At 39.6% G+C, this 22,417-nt stretch overlaps 1 protein-coding gene across 5 annotated transcripts in view; it reads right to left on the bottom strand.

Moving 5' to 3' along the window:
- Positions 1-22,417, bottom strand: part of PLCL2 (phospholipase C like 2) — a 164,998-nt gene that overhangs the window by 90,459 nt on the left and 52,122 nt on the right. The window contains exon 1 of one of the 5 annotated variants that reach the window (XM_087892591.1): positions 19,118-19,308. The exons of the other annotated variants lie outside the window; for them this stretch is intronic. Within the exon in view, the coding sequence (XP_087748717.1) occupies positions 19,118-19,129 (12 nt within the window). The 5' untranslated portion in view covers positions 19,130-19,308. Of the gene's footprint in view, positions 1-19,117; positions 19,309-22,417 lie in introns of those variants that run through there. 5 annotated transcript variants of the gene reach the window in all.

The raw sequence follows: 22,417 nt of genomic DNA on the forward strand, positions 1-22,417 counted from the left end.
TGCTTTGCACAAGAGTGTGATAGGCATGTCACAAAACAGGCTTTTTGAGTGGCTGCCACAAAGAAGGGGGGGCAATATATTTTCCAAAGAAGCAGAAGGCAAAACAAGAAGCAATAGATAGAAACTGAACAAAGAGAGAAGCAACCTAAAACTAAGGAGAAACTTCCTGACAGTGAGAACAATTAACTAGTGGAACTACTTGTCTCCAGACGTTCTGGGTGCTCGATCACTGGAAGTTTTAAAGAAAAGACTGGACAGCCATTTTTCTGAAATGGTATTGGATTTCTCCCCCCCCCCAAGTCCCTTCTAAGTGTTGTTCTGTTATTCTGACACCTTTCCCAGGCCCTCCACTCAGATTTTGGCATCCTCAGTTTTCCTGCCTGAGCAGAGGGTTGGACTAGAAGACCTCAGAAATCCCTTTATAATTATTCCATTATTCCTCAGAAACACACACACACACATACTCAATTTAAGCAAATTCCATTGTTTTGGAGACTTTAGAATCAGAAGGTACCTTGGAGCAGTGATGGGCTGCAAATTTTTTAACAACCAGTTCTGTGCCCTAATGACTGGCTGGGTGGGTGTGGCTGGGTGTGCCTGGGCAGGGGGTGTGACAGCACTCAGCCTCTGCAGCACTCTGCAGAGATCTGGCACCATTCAAAACACTGTGAAGCAAGCAACTGATCAACACTGATATGGGGAAGCCACTAATATATGAAAATAAGAGCAAACTCCACTCCCTTCTAATACTGATGATGTTACCTACTTTGGTAATGAAACATCTACAAGAAAACTATCAAGCTCAGAGAGCACCAAGGACTCCACACTTCAACCCTGAGCTACAAATATTCTCTTCTATCGATAAACACTTTTTAGTTAACAGGATTCAGAACCTGCCTTATATGAGATGGCTCCCAGTGGATTTCATTCTAAATTTTGATATGATTTCTGTAAATAAGGAATATAGAATTATAATGGCTGAGTATTTGATCCTTCCTACATCAAAAAAATACAAAGCTAAGGGATAAACAAATAAAAAACAGATTTGGAAAAAAGAAAAGGCTCAGGAAAGAAAAAAGAGTGAAAAGAGTGAAAGAGTGAAAGAGGAAAAGGAAAACTGAAAAAGAATGACTTCCAAGTTTCTTTGGTACAGATATAAGTACAAAATATATCAAACTCTTACTCTAAGATTAACATTTGTCTATATTATTTCCATAATCCCATATCTAATCATCAAAGCACAGATCAACTTTTAATTCTAGTTTCTCACAAAATGTCCTGTAATGGTTCATATTGCTTTAAATATTATTTGTTAAGGAAACCATAACTGATATATTTAATTGAACCAAAATAAAACAGGAATGGAAAATCCTAAACTCTAGTGTAGACCCGTTTCTCAATTTTGGCAACTTTAAGGTGCATGGAGTTCAATTCCCAGAATTCTCCAGGCAACATGAAGTTCACCCATCTTAAACTTGCCAAGACTGAGAAACGCTGATCCACAGATAAAGATTTTTCCATTCCTTTTTACTGGTTCCTACTTACTTATAAGCAATCATAAGGCAAAATTCCCACTTCACACCAATCCAGAGCAACCACCATTTCCTCACTAACCTGCTTTCAAGCTCCATTCTCCTGCTTGCAGGGCAACAAAAGAAGACCATGTAACTACCAGTTTAAAAAGAAACCTTCAGTCAGAACTTCCAACTTTGAGGGGGTAGGGGATAACACGAAGTCTGACTGGAGCCTTTTTTTAAATGATAGTCACATGGTCTTTTGTTGTCCCGCATGCCAAAGAACTGAGCTGGAAAGCAGGTAAGTGAAGGGAATGGTGGTTGCTGCAGGAGTTTGCAGGAAGCTCTCCAGGCTAAAAACGACTGCGAAGGGGGGGGAAGCAGCCTCCAAGCTGATCAAATTGAAAGGTGGTTGACTCTAATCAAGAGAAAAAGTGGGAACGTTCCCATTTTCCCAAAGTTGCTGAAGCCGCGAACAATTGGGGAAATATTATTTTTCTCTTCCTGTTTTTAATTTCTTCTTCCTTTTTTTCTTTTCCTGTCTTGGATATTTTTCTGGGCAGAAAAAACTGGATGGCACACATAATCATCGGCTAGTTCATTCACAGCCTCCCAGCTTTCCAGCTGCTCGGCTCCGCCAGTCCATTTGTAGCCTCCCAGTTCCATCTGATCAGCGCGGCTCCCAGTCAGGCCCCTGAAGCTTCTGAATGGCAATCCCCGTGGGCGGGGACTTCCTCCCCTCCCTGTTTTGGGGAGATTTTTAAACGAAGGGCTGGGAACTTCAAACGAGGCATGGGCTGCAGCCTCGCCCCCTCCATCGGCAGCTCTGGGCTAGGCAGCACTTCGGCTTTCCCAATTGACTGCAACCTTACGTTCATCCCGCAGCTGGTGGCAGACGGGAAGGCGAACCAGCCAGGGCTGAACCATCGCTGCTCGGCTCCCCACCAGCCCACATCTCGTCCCCTGCCCAGATTCTCTGCAATTGCTGGGGCTCACCTCCTGGGGGGGCGCTGGATGGGGTGACCAGGGAGCACAAGGCTATGCTGCCTGCATCACCCCTCTGCCAGCCGCCCCTCCCTGTCCCGCCCGCTGGCCCACGCACTTACCTTTGCAGGCAGCCACCGTGAGCCAAGCGGGCAAGGCACAGAGGTCAGCTGGGCCGCATGGCTGGCATGGTAGGCTCCAGCGGTGAGGCACAGAGGCAGGCAAACTGGTTGGAGCCATATGGGAGGCAACTAAGCTGTGATTCGGGCCTTGCTGCTTGCAGGCTCACCAAGGCTGCCAGGCAGATCAGGGCAACTCAGCTCGGCCACATGGAGAGTGCCGCGTGGGATGCAGCCGAAAGCACGCAAGCTGGTTGGCCCTTAGAGACCATGTGGTCGAGGCAAGCTAGGAAGCCAGAGAGCAGCAGTAGCTATGCCGGGTGAGCAGATGACATGGGCGGGACGGAGAAGAATTTTTACTACCGGTTCACTCGAACTGGATCAAACTGGCTGAATCCCACAGATTTTAACCTTGAAAATTGTGGATTTCTCCTAGTATCTTCAGAACTGTCTATTCCAGATAGAACCAACTTTCATGCATTAGATGCCTCTCAATTGTGAGATGGATAGGGGGTAAGCATTATTTTTTGTGAAACAGTCCTCAAAATTCAAAATATTGAAAATATTGAATTTTGAACTCTTTTACAGTACCTTTGTAAATAATACATGAAAGACTGTGATTATGATTAAAATGTAATGTTTTTATTGCTGTATATTGATTTTATTTCATGATGATGATTACTGGCAATTGATTAAGTCTTGATCAATTGATTAAAATAACAATGTAAATAAATAAAATTTATCATCATCACATCTGAATCAGTAATCTGATTCAGATTCAGGCCCTTATAGGCTAGTAGTCAATTTTCATAATCACCAACCAGTGACCCAGGGCAGGATGACTGGGAAAGCATGAATTGTAATTCAATGCTTTTGGAGGGAACCATATTGGGAAAACACCTTTAATTCCCTACAGCAGGGATGTCAAATGGGGTGCTTAGACCTGGTTTGAAGGGCCGGTCTGGAAATAGCAAAGGACTGACCCGTGATACTTCTGCTAGCAGGCCTCCCGCAGCCCATTTTTGGCTTGACCTGCAGAACTCTACTGGCCAAACCGGGATGGGGGGGGCTCCAGAAGCCTCCACCAGCCCGTTGCTGACTAAAATGGACCCTCTGTGGGCTGCCTCCAGATCTCCAAGGCGACTTTCGGGCCTCCGGAGGCCTCCCTAGGTCTGTTACAGGCCGAAATGAAGCCTCCATGGGCCACCGCCAGCCATCCCCATTCCATTTCCCCTGGCTTTACTGTACTTATTTTTCAAAGATCTCCAGAAGAGGCTGACCCACGTGGCAGAGAAGCCAAACTCTTTTATTCAGAAGACCATGAAGCTGTAAGAACATGAGATGTAAGGAAAACAGCTTTCCCCATCTGAATATAAGACCAGCTTTTCTGCCATGAGAGCCTGCAGGCTTAGCAGCCAATCAACAAGGGTTTACAGTTCAGCCTGATTAGACAAAGGAAGCAAGCTCCTCCTTGATTGCTGCTGAAGTGTCCTGAAGCAAGAGCCCTTTTCTACTACCAGAGGCTGAAGTCTTTTACTCAGAAGCTGGCGAAAATGTTTTCTTAGATTTCACTTTCTTACAGCTTCGCCATCATCTGAATAAAACACTTTGGCTTCTCTGCCAGTGGATCAGCCTCTTCTGGAGCTCTGGAGATCTTCAAAAAGGAAGTAATTCATGGGAAATGAGGTGGGGAGGAGTTAAGTGGAACGCTAGCAAAGCAGGCCCAGTCTGTGGGGACCCGGCAGGACAGGATGGGGGAAAACAATTGTGGGGATCTCAGGGTAGCATGAGATCTCTCAGTGGATTGGGGGAGGCCTTGGATGGCCTGCTGCAGTACTAGGCCCCACATGCTCTTCCTCACTCTCAGATACCTCATGTGCATTTAATGACCTGCGCATTCAATTAACAAATATATTGGGAAAAGCAGGGAGTGATCACGTTCCTTTAACGTGATTCAATCAAATGAATTCTCTGGTTGCGAATGTAATTGGCAGGCTCTATTACATTTGTAATTCGAGGATTTTCTGTATGAGAGTGAGGTAGTCTCAAGGAAGTCCTGTCTTAGTACTTGGCCACCACAGGTGCCCACCTCCACATGGGTCCTGTGTCCCACCCACCCTGGCCATGCCACCATGACCATGCTCCCCGGCATACCCGGCCCCGGCCCTCCGAGGTCAAACACAGCCCTGATGCGGCCCTCAATGAAATGGATTTTGACAACCCTGCCCTACAGTATCCAAAAATATAAATCCCTGTACAGGTAATCCTTCAGATTCGACAGATCACTTAATGAACTTTCAAAGTTACAAGAGATGCCCCACAATTACATATTATCCTGCTTTAAAATTATGAGGGCTGAAGCACCCGTTCAGTCATCCTTATGACAGACCACAGGGATGCTGCAATGCTTCTCACTCCCCCCCCCCCCAATCTCATCAATGCCCTGCAATGCTTGGGCCTGCTCTCCATACACCCATCATCCACTTACACTTACCTTTTTAAACTCTCTGGAACTTATGTTGGGGAAGGAGCAGGTCATGTGTCCCTGGGCTACATGGCAGCAACCCAAAAACAGACACCATTTTGTGCACCAGCTTGTGGGTGGGGATATAATGGCAGCCACCAACAACCTGCTTTATTTTGCTACCTTAATGAGGTGTGCACATCGCTACAAGCTTCTGAATGTTGCAGAAAGCTTCTTAAAACCTTCTGCAGACCTCGTTAAGGCAGCAAAATAAAGTAGTTTGTCCCTAAACTATGTGGAGCTGACCCAAACTGAGCTACCATTTTGTTCCACCCACTTGTGGGCAGGACAAATGACAGCTGACAGACAATTTCGCTCCACCTGCTTGTGGCAAGCTGCTTATGGCACACTGTTTGTTTTGCTGCCCTAATGAGGTCTGCACAGACCTGCCGAAACTTTTGAATGCTACAGAAAGTTTCTGCCACACTGTGAGACCTGGTTAAGGCAGCAAAGTAAAGCAGTTTGTTCTGGGGCCATCTGGCAGCAACCCAGAAGTAGCTGACATTTTTTGGGCAAAACAAAATGTTGCAGTTTACAAATTACCACTGTGCAGCCCAAGAACAAAGTGCTTCATTTTACTGCCTTAAAGAGGTCTGTACAGTGCTACAAAAGTTTCTAACAGCTTCAGAATGATGGCTGTTTCCAGAATCACACCATGTAGCCATGAGATCTAGTCCTCTGGAAAGTCTCGGAGCCCTTCAAAAGGTTAATGGAGTTTGGCTTGGTGGACTGGAAAAGGTTATGGAGACCTAAAGGGTGGGAAGCAGATCACAGAACATCTCAAGAGGGTGGGAAAGGCCTGGGGGGGGGGGGAGAAGCAGGCAGGTCTGGACCTGTGCTAGGCTCCAAGGGCCTCCCCCACCCCAACTCACAACATGCATGTTCATTTAATGATTCATTGGGGAGAGCTGGGAGGGAAGTGTTGTTAAAAGTGCTGCTTCATTTAATGACTGTTGTGACATATGACTGCAATAGGTAAGCTTCAGTGGTATCTCAGGGATTGTAGCCATTTGCTCTGTAATAGAGAAATGTCTGTTAGTTATTTAATATATGAGCTACCTAAAAATAAATATGTGATTTCTGTAGTAACAGAAGATTCCCTTCTAGGAATATATAATCTTTTCTCTCATAATACATTTCTTTCCATACAGATAAGCACATTAATTAAACACCATCTTAATCCTGACAAAATACTTAATCTCATCATTTTCCTTTTATGTATTTTATCATTTAATGATGCTCTATATGAGAAACATTATGAACTATATTCTTTAGCAATGTAACTGTTACTGTACAAATATGAGAAATGAGTAATTATTAATATTAACCTACTCATTTCTCATTTCAGAGTAGGAAATCAAGACGGTAGCATGCAAGCTTGCCGTCTACTCTTGGCAACAACAGAAGACCATCCAGAGAATATGAATATTTTAATATAGCCATCTATTCTTTCTCCTGAGATAGGTGACATAATAGTTTTCATCCTATCCTAAAATCAATTCACTTTAAAAAACATGTTTTCTCTAACGATTAGAACTCATGTGATACAAGGAAAGGAAATATTCTGATAAATGACATGAATGAGCGTATAGGAAAAAACTAATAAAAGTTAAAAAAAAACCTGTCTGGGTATTCATAAATGAATGAATGAATGCATCCAAGTCCCTGCTTCAAAAAAAGATAACCTCCTCATCTGAAATATTTGTCTATATATTTTTTCTTGTCAAATAAGGATGAGAAAGTTTATAACTATTTGCAGGCCCATTATGTAAGGGGAGAAAAATGTATCAGGATTATTATTTTTCCAGCATCCAGCCAGGGTATATTTTTTTATGTTTAATGTTGATGTTTGGGTCATTTTTTTCTTTTTTATACATAATTTTTGTTGTTTTTACTGTTATTTTATTTCCACTAATAAAACATAATAAATATATATTTTAAAAAGTTGTTTGTTGTAAACCCACATACTAACAAAGAAATATAAATCAAAAAATGATTTGGTTTTAATTGCTTGTATTTAGAAAGAAAAACTAAGAAAATCAGATTAGAATGCCAGGATATTAAGTGGTTGTACACATGAGACTGAGCATTTTTTGTTACTGTCAATTCAAACTTGAAAAACAGGAGGGGGGAAAAAGAAGTGAAAGAAATGAGAGTAAAAGTAGAACTATAGGAAAATGAGTCCTGTAAGAAAAAGATTAGAAGACAGATCTTTCAGCCTAATGAATGGATTGTAGAAATAAGGAAAAAGAACAGGAAGCTTTCTAATAATACTTACAAATACTGTAGCTGTTTTGCATTTAGGCAATTAAAGCATGCCGTAAAGCACTGTATACCTAGTTACTATATTTATATGCTTTTATCCAGGTTGTTGATTGAAATCATATATATACAGTATGTACACATAAGAAATATATGCAATAGAAGCAAAGCATGACTGGAAATATATTGAATGTTTACCAAATCATTGAACAGGGAACAAAATAAAGATGCATATTTGTTGATTAATGTATTTATGGATTAATGTATAAAGGAATACTTACAGTGATGTCAGAAGTGTGTTCAGGATGAAAGATTTATAAAGAGCATTGGGCAGATTTATTTTACTGATACTTATATGCTTCTCTATTATCAACTCTCAAGACTGCAAAGCTAAGATAATTATGTTTCACATGAAAAACTAAAGAAATAATTGCAAGACATATATAAACGGTGACAAAATAGAGCAAATACATGTGTGAGTTTATCTTTGTAGAATATTTCCTGAAGATGGGAAAACCAATGAAATTTTTTTAATAGTTAGACCTCAACTTACAATTCAATTAGTCACCGTTCACAGTTACAATGGCATTGAAATATATGACTTATTATCATTTCTCAGTTATGACCTTTGCAATATCCCCATGATCATGTGATCAACAGATGCTTGGCAACTGACTCATATTTATGACGGTTGCAGTATGTAGGACATGTGACCATCTTTAACCTTCTGACAAGCAAAATCAATGGGGAAGCCAGATTCACTTAACAACTGGGTGACTAACTTATTAACTGCAGTGAGTTACCTAACAAATGTGGCAAGAAAGGTCATTAAATGGGGCAAAACTCACTTAACAAATGTCTCACTTAACAACAGAAATTTTGGGCTCAATTGTGGTCATAAGTTGAGGACTACCTGTATGTGTAAATATTGATAGAAATATAATGAACAATATGATTCCTTATGAGGAATAAACAAACCAATATTGAAATCAATGAATATGACTATGTAAAAGTATCCTAATGATTTTGAAAAGTTGTTATAAGAAAGTTGAGTGATAATAGGTTTCGCAATAAGAGATGGAGACAAAAATAGATGTTGAATGAACATAGATGAATACAAAAGAGATTACAGAATCAATTTGGTGTATGGTTTAAGCCTTTAAGGCATGGGTGTCAAGTTCACGGTGTCACATTGCTGTCACATGATGTTTCACGATGTTTTTTCCTTTCACGGAGCTGGGGTGGGCATGGCCTGCATGTGACGCATCTATCCCATGAGTTGCCAGTTTGACACCCGTTTGAAGGCATTAAGCTAGAAATCAGAGACTAGGAGTTCTGGTTCCACCTTGGGCATAAAGCCAGTTGGATGACTTTATTTTCTCTCAGACTAGGAAGGAGGTAATGGCTAATACTTCTGAAAAAGCTTGCCAAGAAAACTAGGAATTTGCCCAAGCAGACTCCACAAATTAGACACAAGAGAAGAAAAGAAAAATCTAGTTTGATAGTATGTTGAAGTAGTTTAAGAATCAAACTGAGGTCTGTGTATGCATGTGTGTGTGTTTGTATATGTATGAATGTAAATGGGTTGACAGTATTGAGAAAGTTGTGGCTAGATGGACTTGATAAGATGTATGAAAAGAAACAAAAAATTTAAAGCATGGCTATCCACATTTGGCTTGCCTGGGCAGCACTCACTGACTGAAGAGAAATTGTCTTGGACCGCATCTAATAAAGTAGTCAATGTATATAAATCACATAATAATTTTAGAAGTTTACGATCTTGTGAAGCCACATTACTAGCTGTTCAGAACCACACATCCACAGGCTGCGGATTGGATGCCTGATTTAAAGAGTAAAAAGCAATATAAGAAGCAATATATGGACATGGAAACAATTATAGTTTGCAAGGCTAGTAAGTTCTACATAGACAAAGTAATGGTGGTGGAATAGACTAGATTTTCTATATAATACTATTATTTTCCTTCCTACCTCATGTCTTTAATTTCTTTGAATAGCTTTTTCTTACTTCCGCTATGCAATGCAGACAGTTGCTTATCATAAAAGGAAAAAGCATGACAACATATATGTTTGCTTTGTTTTGTTGATTTTACATAACAAATACATTTTATAATAAAATACTGTAAGCACACATGGAGCTATTTACAGCGGGATGTGCCTGCTTATATTAGACTTCAGTCTAAAGTTGGAGTACTAAAAACATTCCTTTTAATGAAGAGCAAATATACAGCCTGTTTTCTTTGGAATTCCAAACTGAAAAGCAACATTACAAGAAATGATACCTAATGCTGCTTCAGTGGGAAAAAGTAGAATTCAACCACATAATATTCAGACAATAAAAATTTTATATGTTTGGAGATGCATTTTTCACAAGCCATTCTTTGGCAATTACTTATACATGGCTATTATATTTACAGGTAGTCTTTCACTTATTCGATGGACTCCAAAAAAAAAAACTGTTCACAACCAAGCAGTTGTTAAGTTAGTAACATGGTTGTTAAGTGAATCTGGCTTCCCCATTGACTTTGTCAGAAGATCACAACTTCTGGACTTGGTTTTTGTCTCTGGACAGTGGCTGAGTGATCTCGAGATAGGGGATATAATCATCGAGCCCTTGTCATGGTCGGATCACTCTCTCCTTCTCCTTGACCTTCGAACCGGTGCACCCTGCCGCAGGGAGGCGGAACCAACAAGATGGTACCGCCCCAGGCGCCTGATGGAGCCTGATAGGTTCCAGATGGAGCTTGGGCCAATCGCCAAGGTTCTGGCTCACGCCTCGACTGGAGACCTAGTGGCCGCCTGGGACAGGGCGGCCGCTGGAGCTCTGGATCGAGTCGTGCCTTTGCGGCCTCTGACCTGGCGCCGATCTCATCTGGCTCCTTGGTTCACCGAGGAGCTAAGGGAGATGAAGCACCGGAAAAGACGCCTAGAGAGTAGTTGGAGGGCCAGTCTTTCTGAATCCGACCGGACACTGGTAAGATCTCACATTAAGAATTACCTAGTGGCAGCTTCCGGTTTGGTTTCCGCCGCCGCCAGACGGTCTTTCGGGACCGCCAGCCTCGTCGCCCGTAAAGAGCCGTCTCTACAGCTGAGAGACGGCTCGAAAAACTCCGTCTTCTTGAGGAGACGTGAGATAGAGCCGGCGAGAACAGGTAGAGCCCTCTGCGAACTCCCCAGAGTTTTTTTTTACTCTTGGGGAGGAAGCAGAATGTGGCTCCCTATTCAGCTCGCCGCTGCTCCGGGCTTCGAGGGAACTCTGCTTTCTACAGAGCCAGGTGATGGGACCAATCCAATCAACAAAATTTAACAGATTGTCTGAATAAACAGGATGAAACCCGGATTTGGCACCCTAAATCGCAAGTATTTCTAACAATTCTATGAGAGATTTTAAAAGCGAAGAAAGAAAGTTTAAAATGGCGACTGGCTGAGGCTTGAGAAGAAGAAAGCTGAAAGCGAAAGTCCTTCCGTTTGAATAGTTTAATACGTTACAAAGTATCTGAAATAATAGCGCTGGCTAGAACTGAAGAGAAAAATTTCTATTTCATGTTTCTTCCTTCTTAGAGACTTGATATTGATATCGTTTGGAGAAAAGTCTTTTTTTTTAAGAAAAAGAGTTTGTTTGTGTGGCAGGATGGCGTTAAAACTGACAAAGCCAGACAATCCAGCTGCGGGGGGGGTTCCCCCATTTACAAATCATATGAACAAGTTTTGAGTTTGCAGACTCAGAAGAATGGCTTTAAAGACCTAAAGGAATTTGTTTTAGAGGAGATGGCAAGACATGATGAGATTGTGAACCAGAATCTTGAAAAATTCAGGCAGGAAATTAAAGAGTTGGTACAACGAAAGTATGATAAACTGAAACAACAGATTGTAACAGCTTTGAAAAGCTTTTCAGAAATAGTTTTAAAGATGGATAAAGATACCAACTTAGAAATAGAGTCTAAAATGAAGGAAGCTGATTATAAGATTTGTAATCTGGACAATAAAATACAGAGAATTGAAAATGATTTGACAAATATTAAAGAAAATAGTTCAGAAGTAAAGTCTTAAATAAAGGAGGCTGACCACAAGACTTACAATGCAGATAATATAAAACAAAGGATTGAAAAAGAAGTCACAATGATGCAATATAGGTCCATGGAATTTGCGGTCAGAATGAGAGGAATACAGGAAAATAACAGAGATGACTTGAGAAAGATGTCTGCTGAAGTTCTGGCTGTGATTTTAAAGGTTAGTCCTGAACAGGTATCCTGTAAGATTGATAAGGCCTACAGAGTAAATTCTTGGATTGCAAAGCAAAGGCAGTTGCCTAGAGATGTGGTGATTTACTTTACTGATAAAGGAATAAGAAATGATATTGTGCAAAAGTCTTTTAACTCCACTCTAGAAATGAATGGAAGGAAGATTTGGATATGTAAAGAGCTGCCGTCCAAGATGTTAAAAGATAGAAAAGATTTTGGATTTTTGGTGACTGAGCTAAAGAAACAAAACATCCCATTTAGGTGGGATGCTCCAGTTGGTATATTGAGATATCAAGGAGAAAGATATCAATTAAATACTGTTGAAAAAGCGAAAGAATTTTACTACAAGATTTTTAAAATGGATCCAACATCTCCACGTATGCCATCAGTGTTAGGAACACAGGAGGGGAACAAAGAAAAGTAAAATGAACAAGAGACTGAAACTCAGGCTAAGCAGATGGAGATGGAGGCAATGGAAAAACAACAAGTTACAGAGGCCCTTCTGGATGAGCCGCTTTTGGATTCTCCTTTAGAGGCTATAGCTGGATTACCTATAAATATAAGAGAGGTGGCTTTGGATTTTAATGTGATGTCTCATCAAGTTACAGACCAGTATGGAATTGAGTCAGCTGATATACAAGTCCTAAAAAGGCAACTAGGATGAAATCTAAACCACAAAAAGTTAAGAAAAGAAGAAGCAGGCCCTACAAAACTAAAAAATTTTAAACTAAACAACAGTCTAATGCCAGTTACTTAAGAGACGATTAAATGTAATAAGCGGGATTTATAGATGGCTGATACATGAAAATATAACTGAGGCAAATTATTGACTTATACTATTTTGAGAAGAATAACAGATCTCTGCAGTGCTGGTGCTTTTGGGATGTGGAAGAAGGCCTCTGATTGAGTGGATTGGAACTTTCTATTTTGGACTCTTTGAAAAATGGATTACGTATATGTTGAGTTATAAGGCAAGAGAACTATGGGATTAGGGCATGCAGAAGATCTGGTTGTTACCCCAATGTGGTGGTTGGAATTAATAATCTAGATAAAAGACACTACAGAAGATACTACATGGAATATAAATATAAAGTCACTCGGGTGGTTTTTTATATATGAAAATATTTATTATTGATGGGGGCAGATGGTAATGGAAGATACTGAATATACTGTTGGAAGCTGAACCTGATGTTACCCTAACATGGGCGATGGAATTAATAATCTAGCTGAAAGACATTACAGAAGATACTATATGGATCACAAATTTAAAGTCATTTGAGGATTTTATTTATATATGGAAATATTTTTTAGTCGTGTGGTGTGGGCAGAAGAATAAAGATATTAAAAATATCATGTATGGTAGGCCTGTAGGAAAATGGGTGGAGATAGGTTAGGTTACTGATTATTTAGTCTAGGAAAAGGGATGTTAAGTTTAGGTATAAGTATATGTAAAAGATTTGAATTAAGAGATATATGTATGGGGGTGGAGGAAATGGGTAGATTATGAGTTGAATAAATGCCAAATTAGGATTTATTATATAGTTTTATAGCTGAAGGTTGCTTTGAAATGTATAGTATAGGGGGGATATAATAACAATGTTAGAAAGAAATGGCTAGCATGTGGGGGGTGGTGTAAAAGGATGGTAAAGTATTATATAATTTGATATCAATTTGGATTTTATTTTGGAGAAGCCATGGGGGGAGGGGAGGGGAAGGGGGGGTTAGGGAGGAGGAGGGAAAAAAAGGGGGGGAAATCTGTATTTGAAAAACTTTTTCAATTAAAAAAAAATTACCTAGTGGCGATAAAAGCAGCAAAATTATTTTGCTGCTCTTATTGCGTCATTAGATAATCGCCCGGCCGCCCTGTTTAGGGTGACCTGCTCCCTGCTCCACCAGGGAGTGCGGGAGGACCCCTTGGAGGGTAGAGCTGAGGATTTTGTTCAGTATCTGCATGACAAAATCACTCAGATTCGGGAAGATGTGGACTCCAACCGGGTAGATCCAGGGGGGGATGACTGAGGCAGGTCTTGAGAATGTTATCTGGGATGAGTTTGATCCTGTGACTCCTGATGACGTGGAGAGGATTCTAGGCAGACTGAACGCGACCACATGTTTGTTGGACCTGTGTCCCTCCTGGTTAGTGCTGGCTTTCCGGGAGGTGACGTGAGGCTGGCTCCAGGGGATTATAAATGCTTCATTGGGTGAGGGTGTCTTCCCCGCCGCCCTGAAAGAGGCGGTGGTGAGGCCTCTCCTCAAGAAGCCTTCCCTGGATCCGGCTGTATTGGCTAATTATCGTCTGCTCTCCAACCTTCGCTTCGTGGCGAAGGTTGTTGAGAGTGTGGTTGCGCGACAGCTCCCCCAGTACCTGGATGAAACGACGTATCTGAATCCGTTCCAGTCGGGCTTCAGGCCTGGGTACAGCACGGAAACGGCATTGGTCGCGTTGGTTGATGATCTCTGGAGGGCTCGGACGGGGGTTGCTCCTCTGTCCTGGTCCTATTAGATCTCTCAGCGGCTTTTGATACCATCGACCATGGTATCATGCTGCGCCGGTTGGAAGAGTTGGGGGTGGGAGGCACTGTGTTGCGGTGGTTCTCCTCCTTTCTCTCCGACCGGTCGCAGTCTGTGTTGGCAGGGCGGCAGAGGTCGACCCCGAGGCCCCTCATATGTGGGGTGCCACAAGGGTCGGTCCTCTCGCCCCTTTTGTTCAACATTTATGTAAAGCCACTGGACGAGATCATCCGTGGTTTCGGGGTGAAGTACCACCAGTACGCTGACGACACTCAGCTGTACATCTCCACCCTGGACCACCCCAACGATGCCCTTGAAGTGATGTCCCAGTGCCTGGAGGCCGTGCGGATCTGGATGGGGAGAAACAGGCTCAGGCTCAAACCATCCAAGACCGAGTGGCTGTGGTATCCAACGTCCCGATATAGTCAGTTGGCGCCATCACTGACTATTGGGGGCAAATCACTGGCCCCCATGGAGAGGGCTCGCAACTTGGGCGTCCTCCTGGATTCACGGCTGTCTTTAGAAGAGGTCCGCCTGATTCGCCAGTTGCGTCCCTTTCTAGATCGGGACTTTTTACGCACAGTCACTCATGCCCTCGTCATCTCCTGCCTGGACTATTGCAACGCTCTCTACATGGGGCTCCCCTTGAGGAGCACTCGGAGGCTCCAACTGGCGCAGAGTGCGGCTGCACGGGTGGTTATGGGAGCGACGTGGCATTTCCATGTAATACCTCTCCTGCGCGAGCTGCACTGGCTCCTGATGGTCTTCCGGGTGCGCTTCAAGGTTTTGGTTATCACCTTTAGAGCGCTCCATGGCTTAGGACCTGGTTATTTACGGGACCTCCTGCTACCACCAATAGCCTCCCACCAGCCGGTACGCTCTCATAGAGGGGCTCCTCCAGGTGCCGTCGGCCAAACAATGTCGATTGGCGGCCCCCAGGGGGAGACTCTTCTCTGTGGGGGCACCTACTATCTGGAATGAGCTCCCCCCGGAGATACAGAGGATCCCGGATCTGCGCACCTTCCGTCGCGCTCTCAAGACTTTTTTATTCCATCAAGCTGGCCTGGCCTAAATCTTTCCCCTTTAAAATGTAAATTTTAATTTGTTTTTAAAATTATTGGGTGTTTTAAATTTGTCTCGGCCAAATTGTTTAATTCGGTTTTATTCTGTTTTTAAATTTTGTATTTATGTGTTTTATTCTGTGGCTGTTCACTGCTCTGAGTTCTTCGGGAGTAGGGCGGTATACAAATCCAATAAATGAAATGAAATAAATGAAAAGGTGATCACATGGGACGCTGAAACTATCATAAATATTTGGTTTATTCAGACCAATTCAGACACTGGTTGCCAAGTGTCTGAATTTTGATCATGTGACCATGGGGATTCTGCAATGGTCTAAGTGTGAAAAAAAGTCATGTCACTTTTTTCAGTGTCATAACTTTGAATGGTCACTTAATAAACTGTTGTAAGTCAAGGTCTACTTGTAATTATGCATATAAATCTACCCATCCATAGCAAAAACTGAATTTGTTCTTCAGAATATTCTCTTGCTAGAAATATTGAGAAATATTACAAAGAACTTTTTCTTAGAGTGTCAACAAGCATTTTCTAAAACACAAAGTCTTTCAAAGCTATAGTATATGCCACTTTAGTGCCACAATACCAGAACTAAAATATATAATCATAATTTAAACAAATTCTGCCTTGTCATTTAGTAATGGAAAAAACCCTTTACATTCTAAAAAGAGGAAGTTCATAACTGTCTTACTAAAAAGGACTTAAAATAAAGCACTTATCTCATTATCAAACAGCATCAAATTAATCTCACTTCACCATATTGATACAACCTTGAAAAAAAGAGAAGGGGGGAAAGAAAGGGACAGTGAAAGTAAGAGTGAAGCAGACCAATAGATTATTATAATGAAACACTCTCTACAGCATTACATTATTACTATAAGCAGCCTCGATTAGTTCACTAAGAATAACTGTTTTAGGAAACCAGCTAGGAAACCACAATAATCTTGTCTATTCTCTTAGTGAAGCTACACAGATTGCCAACCACTTTAAGAAAACAACATTAAAAACATTAAATATTCCAAAACAAAAGACTCACAAATACTTTTGGAAAATATATATTTTAGTTTTCACTGCTTTTATTCTGCTTTTATTTATTTATATTCAACCTTTATTATTTTTTACAAATAACTTAAGTTGGCAAACATATTTAACATACCTTTCTCCTATTTTCCCCACAACAACCCTGTGAGGTGGGGTGAGCTGAGAGTGTGTAGACTGTCCTAAGGTCACCCATAGCTGGTTTTCATGGCCAATGCAGTCTTTTGCTTTCTAACCCAGTGCCTTAAACAGTAGACTAGACTAAACTGGTTCTTTTAATCCAGAATTATCAGACAAACAAATCTAATTAATGATTTTATTTATTCAATAATTTGAATCCCAAATTTGGGCAATACTTGTTTCCAAACATCAGTCAATGCCTAAAAGCAAAATATTATATATATATCAGTGATGGCTAACCTTTTTGCCATTGCGTGCCAGGAGGGGAGGGGCGGGGGAGGTTCGCGCACGTGCCCGCACCCGTAATCCTGTGCGTTCCACCCTGCGCATGTGTGCACAACCCCCTTCCCTGGAGGCTGGACACAGCAAAAAACGTCACTTCCTGTCCAACCAGGAGTTGGGAAATGGGCCATTTCAGGCCTCCGGAGGGCCTTCGAAGGAATGGGGAAGGCTTTTTTCACCCTTCCCAGATGCATAGAGAGGATCTGGAGCCAGGTGAGAAAGAAAAACCGGCCTTCCGCACCCCCACTCAGGCCCTCTGGAGGCAGGAAACAGCTTGTCTCCCTACTACTGGTGGGCCCAGAAGACCCAAAAATCAGCTGGCCAGTGTGCACATGCGCGACAGAGCTGAGCTGGCGTGCGCACTGATATGGCTATGTGTGCCACAGGTTCCCCATCACTGACATATATGCTTTGTCAGAAATAAATCAATGGAAATTTCTCATGGAAGGTATCATTTCAGTTTAATGTTTGTTTGTTTTACGTGGCTTATCAATTAATTCCTTCTATTTCAAATATTTTACAGATCACAACTATTCCCCAAACTCCAGGGTTAACTGATTAATCAAAATATGTTGAAGTATTTCTTTTGTCTTAAATTCTTGTTAAAAGCCTATTAAATATATCAGCTGGAAAAAACATCAGCTCTCATTTATCAATTAAAGTTTTACTTCAGAAAACATGTTTCAGAAATCTAGTGTTTTATATAATTCAGAGCATGCAGCATTCTTGTTTTTGAAATTTAAAACCGACTGTCAAGTAAAGTACTTTTTTATTTGATATTGGGATGATTTCACATCTTTTGAAATTCTGCACATTGGGGAACATTTTTCTGTCTTTTGTAGTTTAGATAGCTATGTATAAACAAGAAACTGCAGGGGAAAAAAACCTACTCTGGAAGTCAAAGCCAGTCTAAACAGACCCTGGCATCTGACTTGAACAATTCCTGTTCACTGTTTCAAAATTCTATTTTATACATAGAGTAAACAATTCTTCTTAAAATAAATGAATACAAATGAGTTTCTGTTACCTGTCTTCCAGTTTTGTTATAATACAGTGCTGCAACAAAACATTTCTATAAATCGTAGTAACTGATTTTGCAACTTCTTAAAATATTAAAGAGTCAATAAAACAATTCTAAAAATTCTAGGCAATTAAGAACAAAAAAAAAATAACAAGAACAACATATCACTTGCTTCCAGGATTTTTTAAATGACCTTTATCTCTGTAACATAAAAATATGAAATTATATTTTTGCTTTTGAATTATATTTATGCAATCCTGTTAGCTCATCTTTAACCATTTTTAACTATATCTTAAAATAACAAAGATCTCTTCTGGTATTGTAGATATAAAAAAATAGGAAATTCCAAATTTTGTTATCTTATTATCATAGCAAGTATACATACAGTAGAATCATTTGTAGAGTATATTTGTATTACGGTATTTTATTGTAATATAATAATGCAATAGCATTCATTTCTTAATATCTTAATCAGTGACCCTTAAGAGGATTAACATTCCTTAGCTTCTTTAAATAGACTTAAATATCAGAACATATACATTATATTACCCTATAAGAATAGTCGTATGATTTTATGCAATGCATCATGACTGAATCTTTTACAATTGAAGGAGTCCCTCCAACTGATATTCAGTGCTAAATGGAGGCTGTTTATATAATGGCTCTGTTGATGCAAGTACTGTGCATGACTGGGCCAAAAAATGTACAGATGGTGAACCAGAAAGCACTGATTTGTATGATCAAGCATACATCTATCATATAATCTATCATAGCAATCAACAAGAAACATTAAACTGGTAAAGGACAATCAGTGGATCAATCAAAGGGGAACTGTTGTTAAGCTCAGCATTTCACAGGAAAGTATAGGCTATATTATTGGAAATGTTTGTAAGATAGATCACTGCATGTGACAGCAGAAATGAAAGCTTTGAGAACTGAAATTTGTCAGTAATCATACTACGAAAGTAAAAATGAGGAATTTCTTCACAACTTTGTGACAACCAAAGATGATGGGTCCATCATCATGGACCCATCATTATGACTCAAAAACTATGTGTCAGTTTATCAAATATGATTACAAATCTTCACCTGCAGGAAAAAATAATCAAATCCCAGGCTCTAATTTAAAAAAAACTTGTGGTAAAGTTTTGGGGATACACATTATTCACATGGATTTCCTTGAACCTGGCATCAACTTAGTGTTACATTGCAACATTAAAAAAATATAAACACTTTGTTTATATTTGAAAGCACAAGAAATAAATTTTGCTACAGGAGAGTGCTAGGCCTCATACCTCAGGACTCACTCAATAGACATTTAACAAAATCGAATACCATGGTCTTACCTGTTCCTCCATATAGTCCAGACCTACTACTATGTAACTTTCATTCTTCCTCAAAATTGAAGGAATACTTTGTAAACAAAAGCAGTAATAACTGAAGAATTAAATGAAAAAGAAGAGCCGGTTTATTCTAACAATTAAATCACTGGACTACAGATTAGGTGATTGTGCTTTTGAGTCCTGGCAGAGACACAAAAGGCAGCTGGGCGACTTAGTGCCTATCACCTCATAGTGTTGTTGTTGAGGGACAATACGAGGATGAAAGAATATTAGGTATGTTTGCTACCCTGAATTATTTATAAAAGTAATAAAGGTGAGATTAAAAGAAACTTTTTAAAAATCTTAAAAGTGAAAAGAACCATCAAAACCAGGGTGAAGAGACCAAGTGGAGTTCTTTGTGGAAGGCTTTATAATATTTGCACAAGTGTGTGGTAAATAGTTTGTAAAAAGGATTCAATTTCTTTGGATATTTGCATCTTTCCACATCTCAGGTATCTTTCCTCCCCTGATTAAAATTCATATTTTGCAAAATTTGCAAATATTCACCCCCAAAACATTCATTAATTAGAGGCTCCATGTTATTCCAGCTCTTTTCTAGTTTAATCTTTTTTATCATTTCAGAAACATTTCGTTGTCATAGATCCATTCATAATTGGTCTTTGCTTTGCTGCATTCTTTGATTTTTTAAAAAATATCTATTTTGCACACAGAAACCATATCCTTTGTACAAATTAAAATAACTGACAAAATGCTTCTTGTACCATCATATTATTCCTTAGTATAGTATCTTTGAAATTCTTGAAGTTTCAATATTTTTTTTTAGTTTATATGGCAACTATTTCCCTGGTTTATTCACAAATTCAATTTTTTTTTTTTTGCTTTGCACCATTCATTTTTATTTCATGTTTTATTTTTCTTCAATAGTTCTGTAATTGTTCTTTTTATCTCATTCAAAATAACCCTGTGTTTTCTTTTGGCAATTCATTTTAACTAAAGTATTACCTTGGCAAGGCTCTACTTGCCAAACTATTCTTAAATTGGTGCCCAGATTTAGGTTATTTTTTAAAAAAATAACACATTTTCTTTTTACATCACTGTTCTTTTTTCTGTAATAGTATTATTTCAATAATATTATTTCATTTAGTCTTCATCAAAAAGTAGTAGCTTTCTTTTTCTAAACCAAACTCATCGGGTTATGGTCATAAATAGTCTGATAAGATCTTTACTCTAGAAATCTTAATAGAACAAAAAGAGCTAATTTTAAAGATTTTTCTGCTTCATCTGCTTCAACTAAAGTTATGGAGCGGGAGACTTTTCATTCAATCTTGATAGATAGTGCACAAAATAAACAGCTAATGAAGAAGTAAAACAGGAATAGGCAATCTGATACTCTCCAGGAACTTTAAATCTGATCCCCTATTAGCCTCACCAAATGGAGTTGTATTGTAGATACTTAATCCTAAATTAGAGGGATGTGGTGGCTCAGTGCTAAGACTCTCGATCGGCTAAGTCGATCGAAAGGTCAGCAGTTCAGTGGTTCGAATCCCTAGTGTCGCATAATGGGGTAAGCTCCCATTACTTGTCCCAGCTTCTGTCAACCTAGAAGTTCGAAAGCATGTAAAAAATGCAAGTAGGAAAATAGGGACCACCTTTGGTGGGAAGGTAACAGCGTTCCGTGCGCCTTTGGCATTTAGTCATGCCAGCCACATGAACACAGCGGCGTCTTCGGACAGCGCTGGCTCTTTGACTTTGAAAGTGAGATGAGGACCGCCCCCTAGAGTCGGGAACAACTAGCACATATGTGCAAGGGGAATCTTTACCTTTACTCCTAAATTATGATAGTTAGAGGAAAACAGAGACAGGTCTGAAGGTTCTTAGACTTGAAGCTCACAACATAACATAGAACTTTCTTTTCAATCTAACATACTTCACACAATTATCCTCATAATGGATTAAAGAAGAAAAGAGTAGACCATCTCCTGAGCAATTTAAATGAAATACAGATTATTGGTTCTCCTAAAGATAGAAGAATCATAAAATCTTATCTTACTTCCTCATTAACATTCTGAGAACAATGGATAAGAGTTAATTCAGTTCATGAAATATACCTTCTCCTAGTTCTCCTCTGCCTTGTATTTCACTTGCATAGTACACAATTGTAAATTTATCATTGAAATGCACAGAAGTACTATTTCTCAGAAACTGAGACATATAAACTGAAATTTTGAAGGCATTTTACAGTTAAATCACCAAATGTATCCATTCATTTCCTTTTGGGACACTGAAAATATCCACTATGTTTAGGAAAGAATAAATACTAATAGAGAAAACAATAAAGCTTTTTCAATAACGATTCTTAGATGTGGGGATGGGGGAGAATCTTTGTTATATTCTCAATGAGTCTAAAACAACCATTTTAAGAATAAATTCTCTTAGAGATAAAGCAGTATATGCATTTCTAAAAACATTGTTTATTAATAACATGAACTCAATGCAGATATATTATTTGCATTATGTAGCAGACTATTCTGACCAACATAGGTACCAATATTATTGGAAAACAAAAAAGGGAGACATTAACAAATCGAGAAAGAAAAAAACCTTTTTGTTTGTCAACAGATCTGTCAATATTTAAGAAAATAATGTTCATAATACAAACAAAACATATACTTTTAAACTTATATAGAGAAATTGAAACTGAAAAAAATCTTTATAAAAAAAATAAAGTACAAAAAGTACTATCTGTAATATATGTATTTACAAACACCAAAGTTACTACAACTTCCCCACTTTGTAACACATGAAAAAGCAGATTCATTACCTTATACTGCTTCCTATAAAAAAGCAAAGTGGTTTACAAAATATAAAATGCAAAATAGTAACAATGCATTTAAACCATATTTTAAAAGAAAAGAATGGGGGAAAGTGAAGAAAAGCAGTAAATAAACCCCATTATTCCAAACTCATGCAGAATTTCAGGGGAGAGAGAATTCCAGAATTTAAGCCTATAAGCAATTACAGGATGACATTTTATAATTCTATCCACAGGAGATAGGATCTATCCAGATGAACTCAGAAATAAACTATATAACAGTCAATTGGTCCTGAGCAGTTTAAGGCCTTATACACTATAAGTAAAACATGGTTATGGATTAGCATCAAGTATCTGCATCCTTGCAGCTACAGCAACATCCTAAAAAGAACCAGAGCTTGAATATGCAGTCTTACAAGTTTCCATTTAGCTTTGTCTACTGCACTGAAGACTTGGATGCAATCAGGATGTACCAAATGGTACACAATCAC

This window comes from Pantherophis guttatus, chromosome 4 (genome assembly GCF_059756535.1).
Source record: "Pantherophis guttatus breed Tessera chromosome 4, ASM5975653v1, whole genome shotgun sequence".
In the NCBI taxonomy this organism is placed as follows: domain Eukaryota; kingdom Metazoa; phylum Chordata; class Lepidosauria; order Squamata; family Colubridae; genus Pantherophis; species Pantherophis guttatus.